Here is a 14,961-nt window from a genome sequence, read left to right on the forward strand (position 1 = left end):
TCTAAACTATTCCCCCCTCCCCCCGTCTGCTGACGATTAATTTTCTGCAAAGAAGTCGACGAACGGTTGCCACCTCCGGGCGAACCCCAAGAGTGACCCTCTCAAGGCGAACTTGATTTTCTCCAGACAGAGAAAGCTAGCCATGTCCGATAGCCAGGTCTCTGACTTTGGGGGCTTTGAGACCCTCCAAGCTAATAGTATCCGTCTCCGGGCTACCAGAGAAGCAAAGGCCAGAACATCTGCCTTTCTCCTCCAGGATTCCCGGGTCTTCTGACATCCCGAAAATCGCGACCTCTGGACTCAGCGCCACCCTTATTTTTAACACCATGGACATGACGTCCACAAACCCCTGCCAAAATCCCCTAGGCTTTGGACATGTCCAAAACATGTGGACATGGTTCGCCGGTCCTCCCGCACATTTTGCACACCTGTTTTCCACCCCAAAGAATCTGCTCATCCGGGCCACTGTCATGTGAGCCCGGTGAACAACCTTAAATTGTGTCAGGCTGAGCCTGGCACATGTTGTGGACGTGTTGACTCTACTCAACGCGTCTGCCCATAGACCGTCCTCTATCTCACCTCCCAGCTCCTCCTACTTGCGCTTCAGCTCCTCGGTCTGCGTCTCCTCCGACCCCATAAGCTCCTTATAAACGTCTGAGACGCTCCCTTCTCCTCCCCACCCTCTGGAAACTACCCTGTCCTGAATCCCCCTTAGCGATAGGAGCGGGAATGTTGGCACCTGTCTACGAAGGAAGTCCCGCACCTGCAGATACCTGAATTTGTTTCCCCTCGCCAACCCAAACTTTTCCTCCAACACCCTCATACTCGGAAAGCTCCCCTCTATGAACATATCCCCCATCTTCTCAATCCCCGCTCTCCGCCATAACTGGAACCCCCCCGCCTATACTCCCTGGGGCAAACCGGTGATTATCACAGATTAGGGTCCAGACCGATCCCACTGCTCCCACATGCCACCTCCACTGGCCCCAAACTTTCAGGGCCGCCACCACCACTGGACTGGTGAGTACCATGCCGGCAGGAACGGCAGAGGCGCAGTTACCAACGCCCCCAAACTGGTGCCCTTACATGAAGTCGCCTCCATACGCACCCATGCCGACCCCTTCCCCACCACCCACTGCCTGATCATGGCTATATTCGCCGCCCAGTAATAGTTGCTAAAATTTGGCAGCGCCAGCCTGTCCTCTCCCAACTCCGCTCAAGCATTACCTTCTATACTTGCAGGGTCTTGCCCGCCCATACAAAGCCCGTGATTACTCTGTTGACCCGCTGAAAAAAGGACCGCTTAATGAAGATGGGGAGGCACTGAAATACAAATAGGAATCTCGGGAGGACCGTCATCTTCACTGTTTGCACCCTCCCAGCCAGAGACACCGGAAGCGCGTCCCATCTCCAAAAATCGTCCTTCATTTGGTCTACCAGCCGGGCCAGATTCAATTTATGCAGCCGGTCCCATTCCCGCGCCACTTGGATGCCTAGGTACCTAAAGCCTCCCTTTACTAACCTAAACGGCAGCTCTCCCAGTCGCATCTCCTGTCCCCTCGTCTGGACCACAAACATCTCACTCTTTCCCATATTAAGCTTATAACCCGAAAACTGGCCAAGTTCTCCTAGAATCCTCATGATTTCTTGCATCCCCTCTATTGGGTCGGAAACGGACAGAAGCAGGTCATCCGCATAGAGCAAAACCCTGTGCTCTACCCACCCCCCTCCCCCCAGACCAGTCCTCTCTAGCCCCTCGAGGCTCTCAGAGCAATTGCAAGCGGCTCTATAGCCAGCGCAAACAATAGTGGGGAGAGGGGGCATCCCTGTCTCGTCCCCAGGTGCAGTCTAAAATAGTCCGATGTTGTGTTCTCCATAGCTCTTGATTCTCATTTGCAAATAATCTCTGAGAGCTAAAATGAGAGCAGGGGATGGTGGTGACCTTCTAAATGCCTATTTCTCTCGAGAAGAGGCCTGCTTGCGGAGGTCTGGAGACAGTCAGCTGACTGCCACCAGGGCGAATGGACGGCGGCTGGAGGAAAAGAAGCATGTCACTCGGACTCTGACCCAGGCTTCCCAGCCCCAGGAGCAGGTGGAAGAAGCGGAAAGTTCCTCTCTTGAGCCAACCCCTCCCCACAATCACAGCTTTGCAAGAGGGGCACGAAAACTCAGAAGGCTGAGAGAAGAAGTGCTTCACCGTGCATGAGGGCAGAGCTGCTGGAGATTCAGAATGTAAAGCTACGGTGAAATTGTGGCACAGAATCAGGTGACTTTTTTTTATTCTGCTTTTAAAATAGCATCAAAGTGGGACACATGTAAACTTGTGTTGCCCCAAAGGCCTCCCAGAAAGGCAGCAATGATTCCTCATTATTGCAGCAAGAGTGCCAGTGGCAGCACTGTGGAGCATCAGGGGCAGTCACCCCCACATACTTCCAAGTCTTGGAGAGACACCGTCAGCGACCTGTACACCACGACTGATAGCAAGTAATGAATCTTGAATGATTTTCAGAGCATCGCCTAAAGTGCTTGTACAAGTCGATAGATAATTATCTGAACCTTTCATAAAGTGGGCTCAACCGAGACAAGGAAAAAAATAGCAGATGACAACTGTTTTACGGGGACAATGATGACTGTCTTGCAACAGATGTTTTCAACTGGTCTCTGGCTGCCCAGATCAGAGGTTAGATCCCCCGGTATAGTCATGTTGACATAATTGCTGTTACTACAGAGAGGTTTTCACAGCAGACGCCACGCATTACATTCATTCTACACATGGAAAAAAGTGGGGGGGGGGGGGGGGGGGGGTTCCGTTTTCAGGTATGTGGTCACGACACCGAATCGTGTGTCACCCTGCCCCGTATTGACGATTTGCTGCCAGAAGAGGTTGTGTTTACTTCACCGAAAGCGGTTTGCTGCACACATCCTGTCCCCTCCCACACATGCAGCCGCTTCTCCAACCATTCGCTATCCTGGCCCACTCCACAAACTCCGCAGACTTGGCCAAGTTGGCAAGACTCGAGAGGGCAAAGTGAAAATCGAGGGAGCATGGAGGACGGGCAATCAGGGTGAGAAAAGAGGGGAGGGGAGAGAGGGGGAGAGGAGGAGTTGGAGGGGGAGAAAGGAGGGAAGGAAAGGGAGAGAGAGGGGGGGAGGGGACGGGGCGGGGGGAGGGAGAGAGTAAGGAGGGGGGAGGGAGAGGGTAGGGAGGGGGAGAGAGGGGAGGAGATGTGAGGGAGAGATGGGAGGGAGGGTTGGAGAGGGGAGAGATGGGAGGGGGAGAGATGGGAGGGGGGAGATGGGAGGGAGGGGGGAGATGGGAGGGAGGGGAGAGATGGGAGCAAAGGGGGAGAGAGGTGAGGTAGATGGGAGAGAGGGGAGGTAGATGGGAGAGAGGAGAGGTAGATGGGAGAGAGGGGAGGGAGGGATGGGAGAGAGGGGAGGGAGGGATGGGAGAGAGGGGAGGGAGGGAGGGGGGAGAGGGGAGGGAGGGATGGGAGAGAGGGGAGGGAGGGATGGGGAGAGAGGGGAAGGAGTGGGGAGAGATGGGGCGAAGGGAAGGGAAAGATGGGGGTGGAGAGGGGAGGGAGAGATGGGAGAGAGGGGAGGGAGGGATGGGGGAGAGAGGGGAAGGAGTGGGGAGAGATGGGGCGAAGGGAAGGGAAAGATGGGGGGGAGAGGGGAGGGAGAGAAGGGACGGAGGAGACGGGTGAGCACGACGTGCTGTTAGGGTGACAGAGGGAGGGTGTTTTGAAGTTGGAGGGGTTTGGGTGATGGCCAATCTGACGTTAGTCTCAGCCCCCAGACTGGGGCAGGGAGGTGGAATATGTCAAAGCCACATGTGGCACCAGGTATGGAGCTCTCTACCTCCATGTCTCTGAGACATGCCGCACTGTTGTGAGGTGGGCATTAACCAGGTGTGTGTGTGTGTGTGTGTTTGCAGATCAGGAACGGTGGCAATGATCGGGAAAGACTCCTTCGGGATGGAGAATGGGAGCTGTGAGAAATCTGCAAACATCACGGTGGGGGCCGGGCCAGCAGTCAGCGCCGTCATGTTCGCCACCGGGGTGGTGGGCAACGTGCTGGCGCTGGTGGTGCTGGCGGCGCACCGGCGGGACAGCCGCAACAAGGCGTCGCTCTTCCACATCCTAGTGAGCGGCCTGATCGTCTGCGACCTGCTGGGCACCCTGCTCGTCAGCCCCATGGTGCTGGCCGCCTACAGCACGGGCCGCTCGCTCCGGGACCTCGGCTTGTGCCACTGCTGCGCCTTTGCCATGGCCTTCTTCGGCCTCACCTCCATGCTCATCCTGCTGGCCATGGCGCTAGAGCGCTGCCTGTCCATCGGCTGCCCTTACCTGTACCGGCGCCACGCCAGCAAGCGCTGCGGCCTGCTGGCCATCCCCGCCTTCTGCGCCTTCAGCGGCCTCTTCTGCTGCCTGCCGCTGATGGGCGTCGGCCAGGTCGCCCAGTACTGCCCGGGGACCTGGTGCTTCATCCGCATGGGGGGCCAGCCGCTCAGCCTGCAGCACCGCCTCTACTCGCTGTCCTACGCCGTCCTCCTCAAGCTGCTGATCGTCTCCACCCTGCTGTGCAACGTGTCGGTCATCGTCAACCTCTGCCGCATGTACCAGAAGCAAAGGACGCGGCGGTGCTCCCGCTCCGTGCACGCCGGCGGCGACCAGCGGCCTCCCCCCGCCGAGGAGGTGGATCACCTCATTCTCCTGGCCATCGTCACCATCACTTTCGTCGCCTGCTCCGTGCCCGTCACGGTGAGTTGTCAGCTCTCTGTCCGCAATCCGTGCAGCCTCTTAACATCTGACCCTGTTTGTTTTGCAAGGAGATAACGGGGCGAACGAAAGGAAGATGTTTATTGCGGGGGGGGGGGGGTTCGTTCAAACGTACCTTCCCAAAAGTTCACTTTCAGAATTGTATGATCCATAAAGAGGGGGGGGGGGGGCAAAGTCAGCAGTGCTGAGTTGGTCAGCGCGAGTTTTAGATTCCACCCACTGGTGCTGAGAGTTTCAGACCAGCTTACGATAGCAATCCAGAGCGCGCACAAAAGCTTGACTATCCCCAGTATTGGATCATAGAATCCCTACAGAGCAGAAGGAGGCCATTCCGCCCATCGAGTCTGCACTGACCCCTCTGAAAGTGCAGCCACCAACCCTGTAACGCACCCAACCCGCACATCTTTCGGACACCAAGGGGCAATTTAGCAGGGCCAGTCCACCTAACCTGCATATCTCTGCGTTGTGGGAGGAAACAGGAGCAACCGGAGAAAACCCACGCAGACACGGGGAGAAAGTGCAAACTTCACATAGACAGTCACCCGAAGCCAGAATTGAGCCCAGGTCCCTGGCGCTGTGAGGCAGCAGTGCTAACCACTGTTTCACCGTGCTGCCCCATATAGGTTAATAAAATCTAGAGGATTCATAACATTTAAGGGGTAGAAGAAAATAATCATAATGCCAATGACAAAGAACTTTAGCTATAATCATAAGCTAGTGTATTTTACCGTCACCTGTTAACAGCATGTCAGATAATTAATAATTCATTTATCACTAGAATTTTACATGTCCCATTAGATTTGTTCAACCTGACATTCTCTCTGATTCTCAGTTAGTTACGGGTACTTATATTGATTTAGAATTTCAGTTGATTTGGTTGAGTTAAAATTATGAGGAGTCTTAACCTGCATTAATAAACTATACAATATCTAGGTGTCACAGTTAATTATTGCTAAATTATATCAGATGTATTTCTGATGCCACCATTATGATCCCCAGAAACCTGTAACTTTTAAAAAGAGATTCAAATTTCCAGTTGGTAGCTGAAAGAATAACACACCATTTCACATTTTAAAACTTTTACTGGAACAAATTACAAAGCTTTATTGACTAAACGCGAGTTTCTTTTTGGAGGCAACTTATTCTTTAAACTACAGAAAGGAACATGCCCTTTTAACACTTATCGCCATTGCGCACTCCACGGAATTACAGTCCCTATCGCAGGTAAAGGTAAAGTTGCCATAGTCCCATAGGTTGCTTTCCCCTTTGAGGGGGGAAAGCTGACTAGTGGGAATTTAACCTGAGGATCACCACACCTCAGGCAAGGGGCAATGCCTTCAGCTGGTATGGGAATTGAACCCATGCTGCTGGCCTTGCTCTGCATCACAAGCCAGTGGTCTAGTCAACTGGAGCTAAACTGGCCCCTATAGCAAGCAGTCGCTATAGCAAACACTCCACAGTTGCTCCCAGCTTCCAATGGGTTCCTGCACCTCATTTCCTGATAGTAGCTTCAAGCAACTGTCTCCAGACGCTTTCCTCAGATTTTGGAATGTCTTAAATCTGTCACCAGCAGTAAAACATGTTCTGATGATTGTCTCAAGACAAATTTCCCAGAATCCTTAGGTAGCTGCAGGCTGTATCCCTTGTGGGCGACATGGTGGCACAGCGGTTAGCACTGCTGCATCATAGCTCCAGGGACCCGGGTTCAATTCCAGCCTCGGGTGATTGTCTGTATGGAGTTTGCACTTTCTCCCCGTGTCTGCGAGGGTTTCCTCCCATAGTTCAAAGATGTGCAGGTTAGGTGGATTGGCTATGCTAAATTGCCCCGTAGTATGCAAAAGGCTCGGTGGGGTTACTGGGTTGCGGGGATAGGGTGGAGGCATGGGCTTGAGTAGGGTACCCTTTCGGTGGGTCGGTTCAGACTCGATGGGCTGAATGTCCTCCTTCTGCACTGTAGGGGCTGGTTTAGCACAGGGCTAAATCGCTGGCTTTGAAAGCAGACCAAGGCAGGCCAGCAGCACGGTTCAATTCCTGTACCAGCCTCCCCGAACAGGTGCCGGAATGTGGCGACTAGGGGCTTTTCACAGTAACTTAATTTGAAGCCTACTTGTGACAATAAGTGATTTTCATTTCATTTCATAAACTCTATGTGTAGAGACCATCTCCCTCCGGCATTTGGTAGCTCAAAACCAAAGCAGCCGTTTATCCCTGCTGTTCCACATAAAAGTACTGCCTGGCAAAGGATATTCATTGATTTGTAGGAAAGCCTGTTCACTGATCTCAAAAATCCCTTCCTCTGCACCCTTTCCCATGGCAATGTTAAACATATTGGCCTTGTCTCCAGGTAGAATTGCTAATGAGCTATCCTCGACCCTTAACGCTCTTCCATCTTCGAAACAAACGGGCAGTTTACAGCACAACTCTACAGCTTTTAACACCTTTCTGGGACTGGTGATTGAGTGTCCCCTGTTAGCCCACCGGCTGCTGCCACTGTCTTCAACTTGCACCTTCTTTCCCTATGTTTTCCTTTGATCTCTAACAAACAAACCACCAGGCTTGCTGTTAGGCAGACTTCAGAACAGATCATATGACCCCATTCATTTTACCCCAACATTTTAAATACAGTCCCAAGCATAGTAACCTTGTAAACCTCATAAGTGTAATACTGTCAATACGACATAACTATAGATACCTTTAAAATGATTAAAAATTTAAGGGTGAAAATGTTAAGCTTCCTGAATAGATTTGTATTTACGTTATTTCTTCATAATTTACATGGTATTTTCCTGTCCTTGATCCACATGAGGTCAGAAGGATCATTGTCAATCATACAATTAATTATGAAGTTGCCAATGTATGTATAGTGTTCCCTTGACATCATAGGAACATGAGTAGATCCTTCAGCCCTTCGAGCCTGATGCGCCATTTAACCATCTACCCTCACTATTCCCGTATTCCTTAATGTCATCGTTATCTAGAAATCCATCAACCTCTGCTTTAAGCATACTCCACTTCATCTAATATCATAAGAACTAGGAGCAGGAGTAGGCAGTTCAGCCCTCGAGCCTGCTCCGCCATTCAATACGATCAGGGCTGATCTCATCTCAGCCTCAACTCCATTTTCCTGCCCGTTCTCCATAACCCTAAAAATCTGACTATCCCCTCCTTAAATTACCCAATGTCCCCACATCCACCGCACTCTGGGTCGTGAATTCTACAGATTCACCACTCTGTGAGAGAATAATTTTTCCTCGTCTCTGTTTTAAATCTGTTGCCCCTTATCCTAAAACTATGACCTCTCGTTCTAGATTGCCACACATGAGGAAGCATCCGCTCTGCAGCTAGAATTCTCTGGCCATTGGGATTCCCTGTTCCCGCTGGTAGCGCAACCCGTGCACGGATTTCCCGGTGGTGTGGGGTGACTTCAATGGGAAATCCCATTGACAAGCAGCGGGAGTAGAGAATCACACCGCCAAACAACAGTGCACCGCCAAGAAACACGCGGTTGGGGGAACCAGAGAATCCAGCCCGTGTTCACTTAGTCAATACCTTTTATCATCTTAAATACCTTAATTAGACCTCCCCTTCTAAACACAAGAGAGTACAGGCCTAAATTGCTCAATCTCTCGTCATAAGACAAACCCCTCATCTCTGGAATCAACCTAATGAACCTCCTGTAATGCAACTACATCCCTCCTCAAATAAGGGAACCAAGACTGCACACAATGCTCCAGGTACAATCTCACCAATGTCTTGTACAGTTGCAGCAACATTTTCTTACTTTTATAGTCTATTCCTTCAGCTATAAATGCCAAAATTCAATTTGCCTTCTTTATTACCTGCTGTACCTGAATACACGTTTTCTGCGATTCATGCATGAGGACACCCAGATCCTTCTGCATTGAAGCACTCTAACGTTTCTCTCCATTTCGATAATAAGTTACCTTTCCATTTTTCTAAGCAAAATGGATAATCTCACAGTTCTCCATTGTAAAATCCATCTGCCAAATTTTGGCCCACTCAGCTAACCTATCTATACCTATTTGTAAATTTCTTATTTCCTCATTGCAACTTAATATCCCACCTATTTTAGTGCAATCTGCAAATTTGGCCATAGCACCTTCTATCCCTGCATGCAAGTCATTAATATAGATTGTAAATAGTTGGGGCCCGAGGAACGAACCCTGTGGCACCACACTAGTTACACCTTGCCAACCAGAAAAAGACCCATTAACCCAACTCTCTACCTTCTGTCTGTTAGCCAGTCTTCTATCCAAGCTAATAAATTACCCCGTGCCGCACATGATCTTACCTTGTGTATTAACCTATTATGCGGCACCTTATCAAATGCCTTCTGGAAGTCCAAATGTACTACATCTAGAGGTCCCCATTATCCACTTGGCTTGTTACATCTACAAAAAGCTCTAGCAAATTAGTCAAACACGATTTACCCTTCATAAAACCATGCTGAGTGATGGATTGCTTCTTGACTTTCCAAGTGTCCTGTTATTACTTCCTTAATAATGGATTCTAACAATTTCCCAATGACAGATGTTAAACTAACTGGTCTATAGTTTCTTACTTTCTGCTTCCCTCCCTTTTTGAATAAAGGTGTTGTATTAACATTTTTCCAATCAACTGGAACCTTTCCCGCATCATAGAATTTTGATATATTATAACCAATGGATCCACTATCTCCGCTGCCACTTCCTTTAAGACCCTATAATGTAGGCCATCAGGCCCTGGGGGACTTGTCTGCTTTCAATTCCAATCATTTGTTTAGTACTTTATCCCTATTGATGATGATTGTATAATTCCTCCCTTTCTATTACTTCTACATTACCTACTACTATTGGGATGGTACTAGTGCCCCCACCGTGAAAACTGAGGCAAGATATTGATTTAGTATCTCCGCCATTTCTGTTTCCCATTATTAACTCACCAGTCTCATCCACCAAGGGAACAACATTCACTTTAGCTACTCTCTTCCCTTTTATATACTGAGATAAACTTTTGTTATCCTTTTTTATATTTTGCACTAGTTTTCTTTCATAATTTACCTTTGCTCTTTTTATTACATTTTTAATAACCCTTTGTGATCTTTAAAAGTTTCCCAATCTTCCAACCATAGTTTTTGTCTTTATGTTATCTATAACTTCCTTGCTTCACCATTGATGCTTTCCCCCCCTCCCCACTTGCAATCTTTCATCCTCTCTGTTGGGAGAAATTGAATATCTCCTTAAACAACAGCCACTGCTCATCAACCTTTCAGTCTTCCTGCCTAGTCCACGAGGACCAAATCTGTCCTCATGCCTAGGTAATTACCTTTGTTGAACTCCAGAACACTAGTATCTGACTCCAGTTTCTCACTCTCAAACTGAATATGAAATTCTAACATAATATGATCACTCTTCCCAAGATGATCCTTAATTATGAGGTCATTGATTAATCCCGCCTCATTACTCAATATCAGAACCAGAATAGCCTGCTCCCTGGTTGGTTTCACAACATATTGTTCTAGGAAACAATTTCTAATACATTCAATAAACTTCTTTGAGGCTACCCTTGCCAATTTGATTAATTTAGTCTATATGGATATTAGAATCACCCATTATTTCCCCAGTATTTCCTGGTTTATACTGTGCCCTACTACTGAACTACCGTTTGAGGACCAATAGATTACTCCCATCGACAGCCCTAGTTGTATGATTTGCCAGGACTCTGGTCCCAGTATGATTTAAGTCAGTGGTTCTCAACCGGGGTCCACATGGACCCTGGGGGTCCATGTAACATTACTGGGGGTCCACACAAAAAAATACCGAATTGGGGGTCCAGGGTGATATTTTAGTGGTCCATAGAGCAATTCTACTTCAGAACAATTGTTATTACTGAGAATTAATTTTTTACAGTAATCTACGCCATATTAAAATACTAAAAGTAGAAATATTCATGTAGCTATGAATTGTTTATGGCAATCAGGTAGAAGAAAAACTTTACATTTGACAGTGTCGTAAATTTAAAGTTACCTAGAACAAACGGAGGTGAAAATCACCCATCGTTTCTCCTTGACAAGTTTAATGAATGATTTAACACAGTAATCACTAGAAACTGTGTATATTTGATATGAATTGGTTATTTTTAGAGTAATTTAATTCAATTTAGTCAGTAAAAAGTTTTTTTCATTACTTTTCATATTAGAATATGTTTGGCAACGTACGAAAATACCGCTGATCCGTTTCCAACCCTCACAGTAAGGTAGATGGACTTTAGTCATCGGACAAAATATAAGGATTAGGAATGGCTATGGGGGTCCACAAAAAAAAATTAAGAGGAAAAGGGGTCCATGGGTTAAAAAGGTTGAGAACTCCTGATTTAAGTGAACGGCATTTGATCGGAACAGCTTCCTTCCCAAGTATTGGTGCCAATTTGCCATGAATTAAAACCCATTTCTCACACACCAACTTTTGAGCCACACATTTACTTTTCTAATCTTATTGACCCTGTTCAAGTCCCTGAAACAGGTTTTGTAAAAAAAAATATTAAAAAAAAATAAATTTAGAGTATCCAATTATTTCTTTTTCCAATTAAGGGGCAATTTAGCCTGGCCAATCCACCTACCCTGCACATCTTTGGGTTGTGGGGGCGAAACCCATGCAAACCCGGGGAGAATGTGCAAACACAGACAGTGACCCAGGGCCAGGATTGAACCCGGGTCCTCAGTGTCGCAGTCCCAGTGCTAACCACCGCGCCACATGCCACCCCCGTTTTATAAATTTGAATGTGAGACACAGTGGCAAATTTTGCCCATTCTTGCTGGCCCTCAGGCTGTTTGAATCATTGTTTAAAATAAATACCAGGCAAATTACTTAATTGAAAAGTGTAAAAGTGGTATTCTTGGCTATTTTTCTGTTTCATCTACTATTCATCAAAATGCAACATCTAAATGTAACAAAATTGCTGCCAGTTGGTAAGTTGTCTTTTAAATCCACAGCGTAAGAAAATATTTTAATAAAAAAGACAAAAAAAATCACTTATATTTTCTTTAAATGATTTGTACTTCAGAGTCCATAAAGAATGGTTTTGAAACTCCAATATGATAAATCTGATGCGTGTTCTGCCACGTGCGGGGCAAGTGGTACTTTGAAAGGCCTGGTAGATGTGTTGTTGGAAGGCTTGTCCGTTCTCTCTGACGCCTCAACCTGGGTGAGACGGTGTCACTGTGGTCAGCACTCCTGCCTCACAACGCCATGGATCTGGTTTCGATTCCAACCTACGTGGAGTTTGCACATTCTCCTCGTGTCTGCATGGGTTTCCTCCGGGTGCTCCGGTTTCCTCCCACAGTCCAAAGGTGTGCAGGTTAGGTCAATTGGCCCTTTGCTAAATTGCCGCTTAGTGCCCAAAGATTAGTTGGGGTTACAGGAATAGGGCAGGGGATTTGTCCTAGGTGGGGTGCTCTTTCAGAGGGTTGGTGCGGAATTGGTGGGATAAATGGCCTCCTTTGCACTGTATTCTATGGCCATTCAATGAACGTGGCCTGTGTGTGTGCTTGACAAAGTTTCCCAATGTGTTTGGTGCCTTCCTGAATGAACCTTTTTTCATTTTGGTCAGTCACAAACCAGGGGCTCCCATGAGTCTGCAAGTATATTTGACCACTTTTGGGCAGCCGTAAAGTGTTTCCAGCTGCCCTGCTGGACGCCTCCTGCCGTGTCCAGTGGCTGTGGTCTTGGAAGTCTGGTATCAGGCAAATCGGCTGTCTTTCCTTTGAAAAGAGAAGGCACAGTGACCTAATACAGCTCTAAATGCATGAAGAACAAAACTCAAATCCATCAATATAAGATAGTAACTAAGGAATTAAGCAGAGAGTTTAGAAGAAACCTCTTTACCCAGACAGTGCTGAGAATGTGGAACTCACTACTACATGGAAAAGCATTGAAGCTAAGTAACCAACACGAGGCAGAAGGAGTTAAACGGGGAAGAAAGAAAGGAGGATAATAGAAGGCATAATTCTCTGTTGTATATTTTATGTAATTCTGTGTTTTTGTTTATTTATGTATTCTAGGTTCGTGCATACATCGGGGCAATCTATGAAGAACAGTCGCAAAACCATGATGCTGACCTTCAGGCTCTCCGATGCATGTCATTTAATCCAATAATTGACCCGTGGGTTTTTATTATTCTAAATACATCAAAGGTTAAAAAGACCATGTCCAGGATATTGTGCTTAAGATTGAAACATTCAAACAAGAGTCACTTTGGAGCAGACAGTCCTGATACTTTTAACTGTGTTTGAACATGTTTCTGAAATCTAGCGATCACCAATCAACCTGTTGCACAAAAAGGTGCACACTGTGGCACACGACAAGAGATTGCACAGCAATCTGCTTCCTTACTGTTACACTGAACAGCAGGACAGTTCACAACCATCGGCAAGGGAAACAGCAGTACTGAAGACTTAGTCCTGATGACCATACTGACACTGACTGCCAAACATTATATTTATGTCTCTGATTTTTCACATATTTGGAAAAGTACTGTGATGTTCATAATTTTAATTTCAGAATTAAAATTCTGCAAAGATAATGTCAATTAATATTTTTATACACATTTTACATTTCTCAGCCCTTTATCTTTCAGTTTGCTTCCAGTTAATATATAGAGGTGTGTTTTGCTACGTCTATTATATAAGGGTTTTAAAGTTAAAATCTGTAACACAGGCCAAACTTTGCAACCAAAGTAAAAATAATTATTTATTCTTTGTTTTTATTAAACCATCCCTACATTAAGACTGACGACTGTTACCTATTACCAAGCTGCTGGTTGAATTGGGATTATAGGATGATATGAAAAATGAAAATCGCTTATTGTCACGAGTAGGCTTCAATGAAGTTACTGTGAAAAGCCCCTAGTCGCCACATTCCAACGCCTGTTCGGGGAGGCTGGTACGGGAATTGAACCGTGCTGCTGGCCTTCCTGGGTCTGCTTTACAAGCCAGCGATTTAGCCCAGTGTGCTAAACCAGGGCAGTATGATTCATAATTAGTTAATGGATGTTTTGTCTCTCTGCGCTGGGACAGATTCACATGACAGTCCCAAATGGAGGGCAACTGAACAGTTGATAATTCTCTACCAAAGTCCGGTATTGGATGTAGCTGGAAAATGAAGTTGGATACATCAATTAGAATTCAAGTGTTTGGCAAAAAATTCTCTTCTAATCTACTGAAAGTACATTTTATATCTGGCATAGATTCCTTATTTGAATAATAACCTTTATTATTATTGTCACAAGTAGGCTTACATTGACACCGCAATGAAGTTACTGTGAATCATGTAGTTAAAACCCCTTCTTTCACTCAGTCAAAAATTGACTTATATTGTGTATTTTTTAAGTTAAAAAGTTGTTGGTCTTGGTTTGTTTTTTACAGATGTCCAGCGGGATAATAAAACATCTACATGTTTGCTTTTGAAACATGCAGAGTTGATTTGGAACGTTGTATGTGGTATGACATGGTCATCCAAAAATATGCAGGAATTTTGACTCAATTTCCATTGGTGATCTTGCAGCTGAATTTTACACAGTAAAACATCAAGCTCATTTATAGATCAGTTGCTTCTGAGACCAGTCTGGTTCTGAAACCAGCTGATGGAGTAAGCCCTGATATGTGTATCTCATAAAAAGTTTCAAATGCATTAATTAAAGCTATTACAAACTGAACTTGCATACTACTAGTACATCACATTATGAATGATGCAGGTCTATCAACATGAGTCTGAAGTTTCATTAATATACAACTTGCATAGTGAATGTACATTTCTGTTTTTGATTGTACACTGCATAATGGAACCTTTCTAATGCGTTATAAACAACTTTTCTATAAATATGCAGGCCCTTGTATTTTTTATTTGCCCCTCACAGGGGATTTCATGCCTGAAGTGGTGTTGGGGGGGCTGCAGAAAGGGAGGGAAATGTTTAGTCACGGTGCTTTGGCCATCATAGCAGTAGACAGACCCGATGAACCAAGTTGATCTTTTTCTGCCCATAAATCACACATTAATGCAGCATTGGAAAGAAAGTTCAGTTGACACAGTAAAGATTTCGAACATACTGCAACAACAGAAAGGAACCACTCATAGGGTTCCTGCTGCAAGCATTACAGAATCTGTAAATGACCTGGAAAAGT

At 46.3% G+C, this 14,961-nt stretch overlaps 1 protein-coding gene across 3 annotated transcripts; it reads left to right on the forward strand.

The window, feature by feature from the left end:
• Positions 1-2,980: 2,980 nt before the first annotated feature.
• LOC119954034 (prostaglandin E2 receptor EP2 subtype-like) lies at positions 2,981-14,659 on the forward strand. Of its 3 annotated transcripts, none has more exons than XM_038778817.1 (3): positions 2,981-3,065; positions 3,941-4,766; positions 12,844-14,659. In XM_038778817.1, the coding sequence occupies exons 1-3, from the start codon at positions 3,046-3,048 to the stop codon at positions 13,072-13,074; spliced, it is 1,077 nt and encodes a 358-aa protein (XP_038634745.1). In that variant the 5' UTR covers positions 2,981-3,045; the 3' UTR covers positions 13,075-14,659. The 3 variants fall into 3 exon arrangements, with proteins under 3 accessions (XP_038634745.1, XP_038634737.1, XP_038634753.1); XM_038778825.1 differs by lacking the exon at positions 2,981-3,065 and adding an exon at positions 3,739-3,848; XM_038778809.1 differs by lacking the exon at positions 2,981-3,065 and having other exon boundaries at positions 3,737-4,766.
• Positions 14,660-14,961: the final 302 nt, after the last annotated feature.

Source organism: Scyliorhinus canicula, chromosome 2 (genome assembly GCF_902713615.1).
Source record: "Scyliorhinus canicula chromosome 2, sScyCan1.1, whole genome shotgun sequence".
Lineage (NCBI taxonomy): Eukaryota > Metazoa > Chordata > Chondrichthyes > Carcharhiniformes > Scyliorhinidae > Scyliorhinus > Scyliorhinus canicula.

Excerpts from the sequence above, each read along its gene's own strand:
- LOC119954034 (XM_038778809.1), top strand. The coding sequence starts at position 3,882 with ATGCCGCACTGTTGTGAGGTGGGCATTAACCAGGTGTGTGTGTGTGTG. Across the intron at positions 4,767-12,843 it reads CCTGCTCCGTGCCCGTCACG|GTTCGTGCATACATCGGGGC; the intron begins GTGAGTTGTCAG and ends TATGTATTCTAG.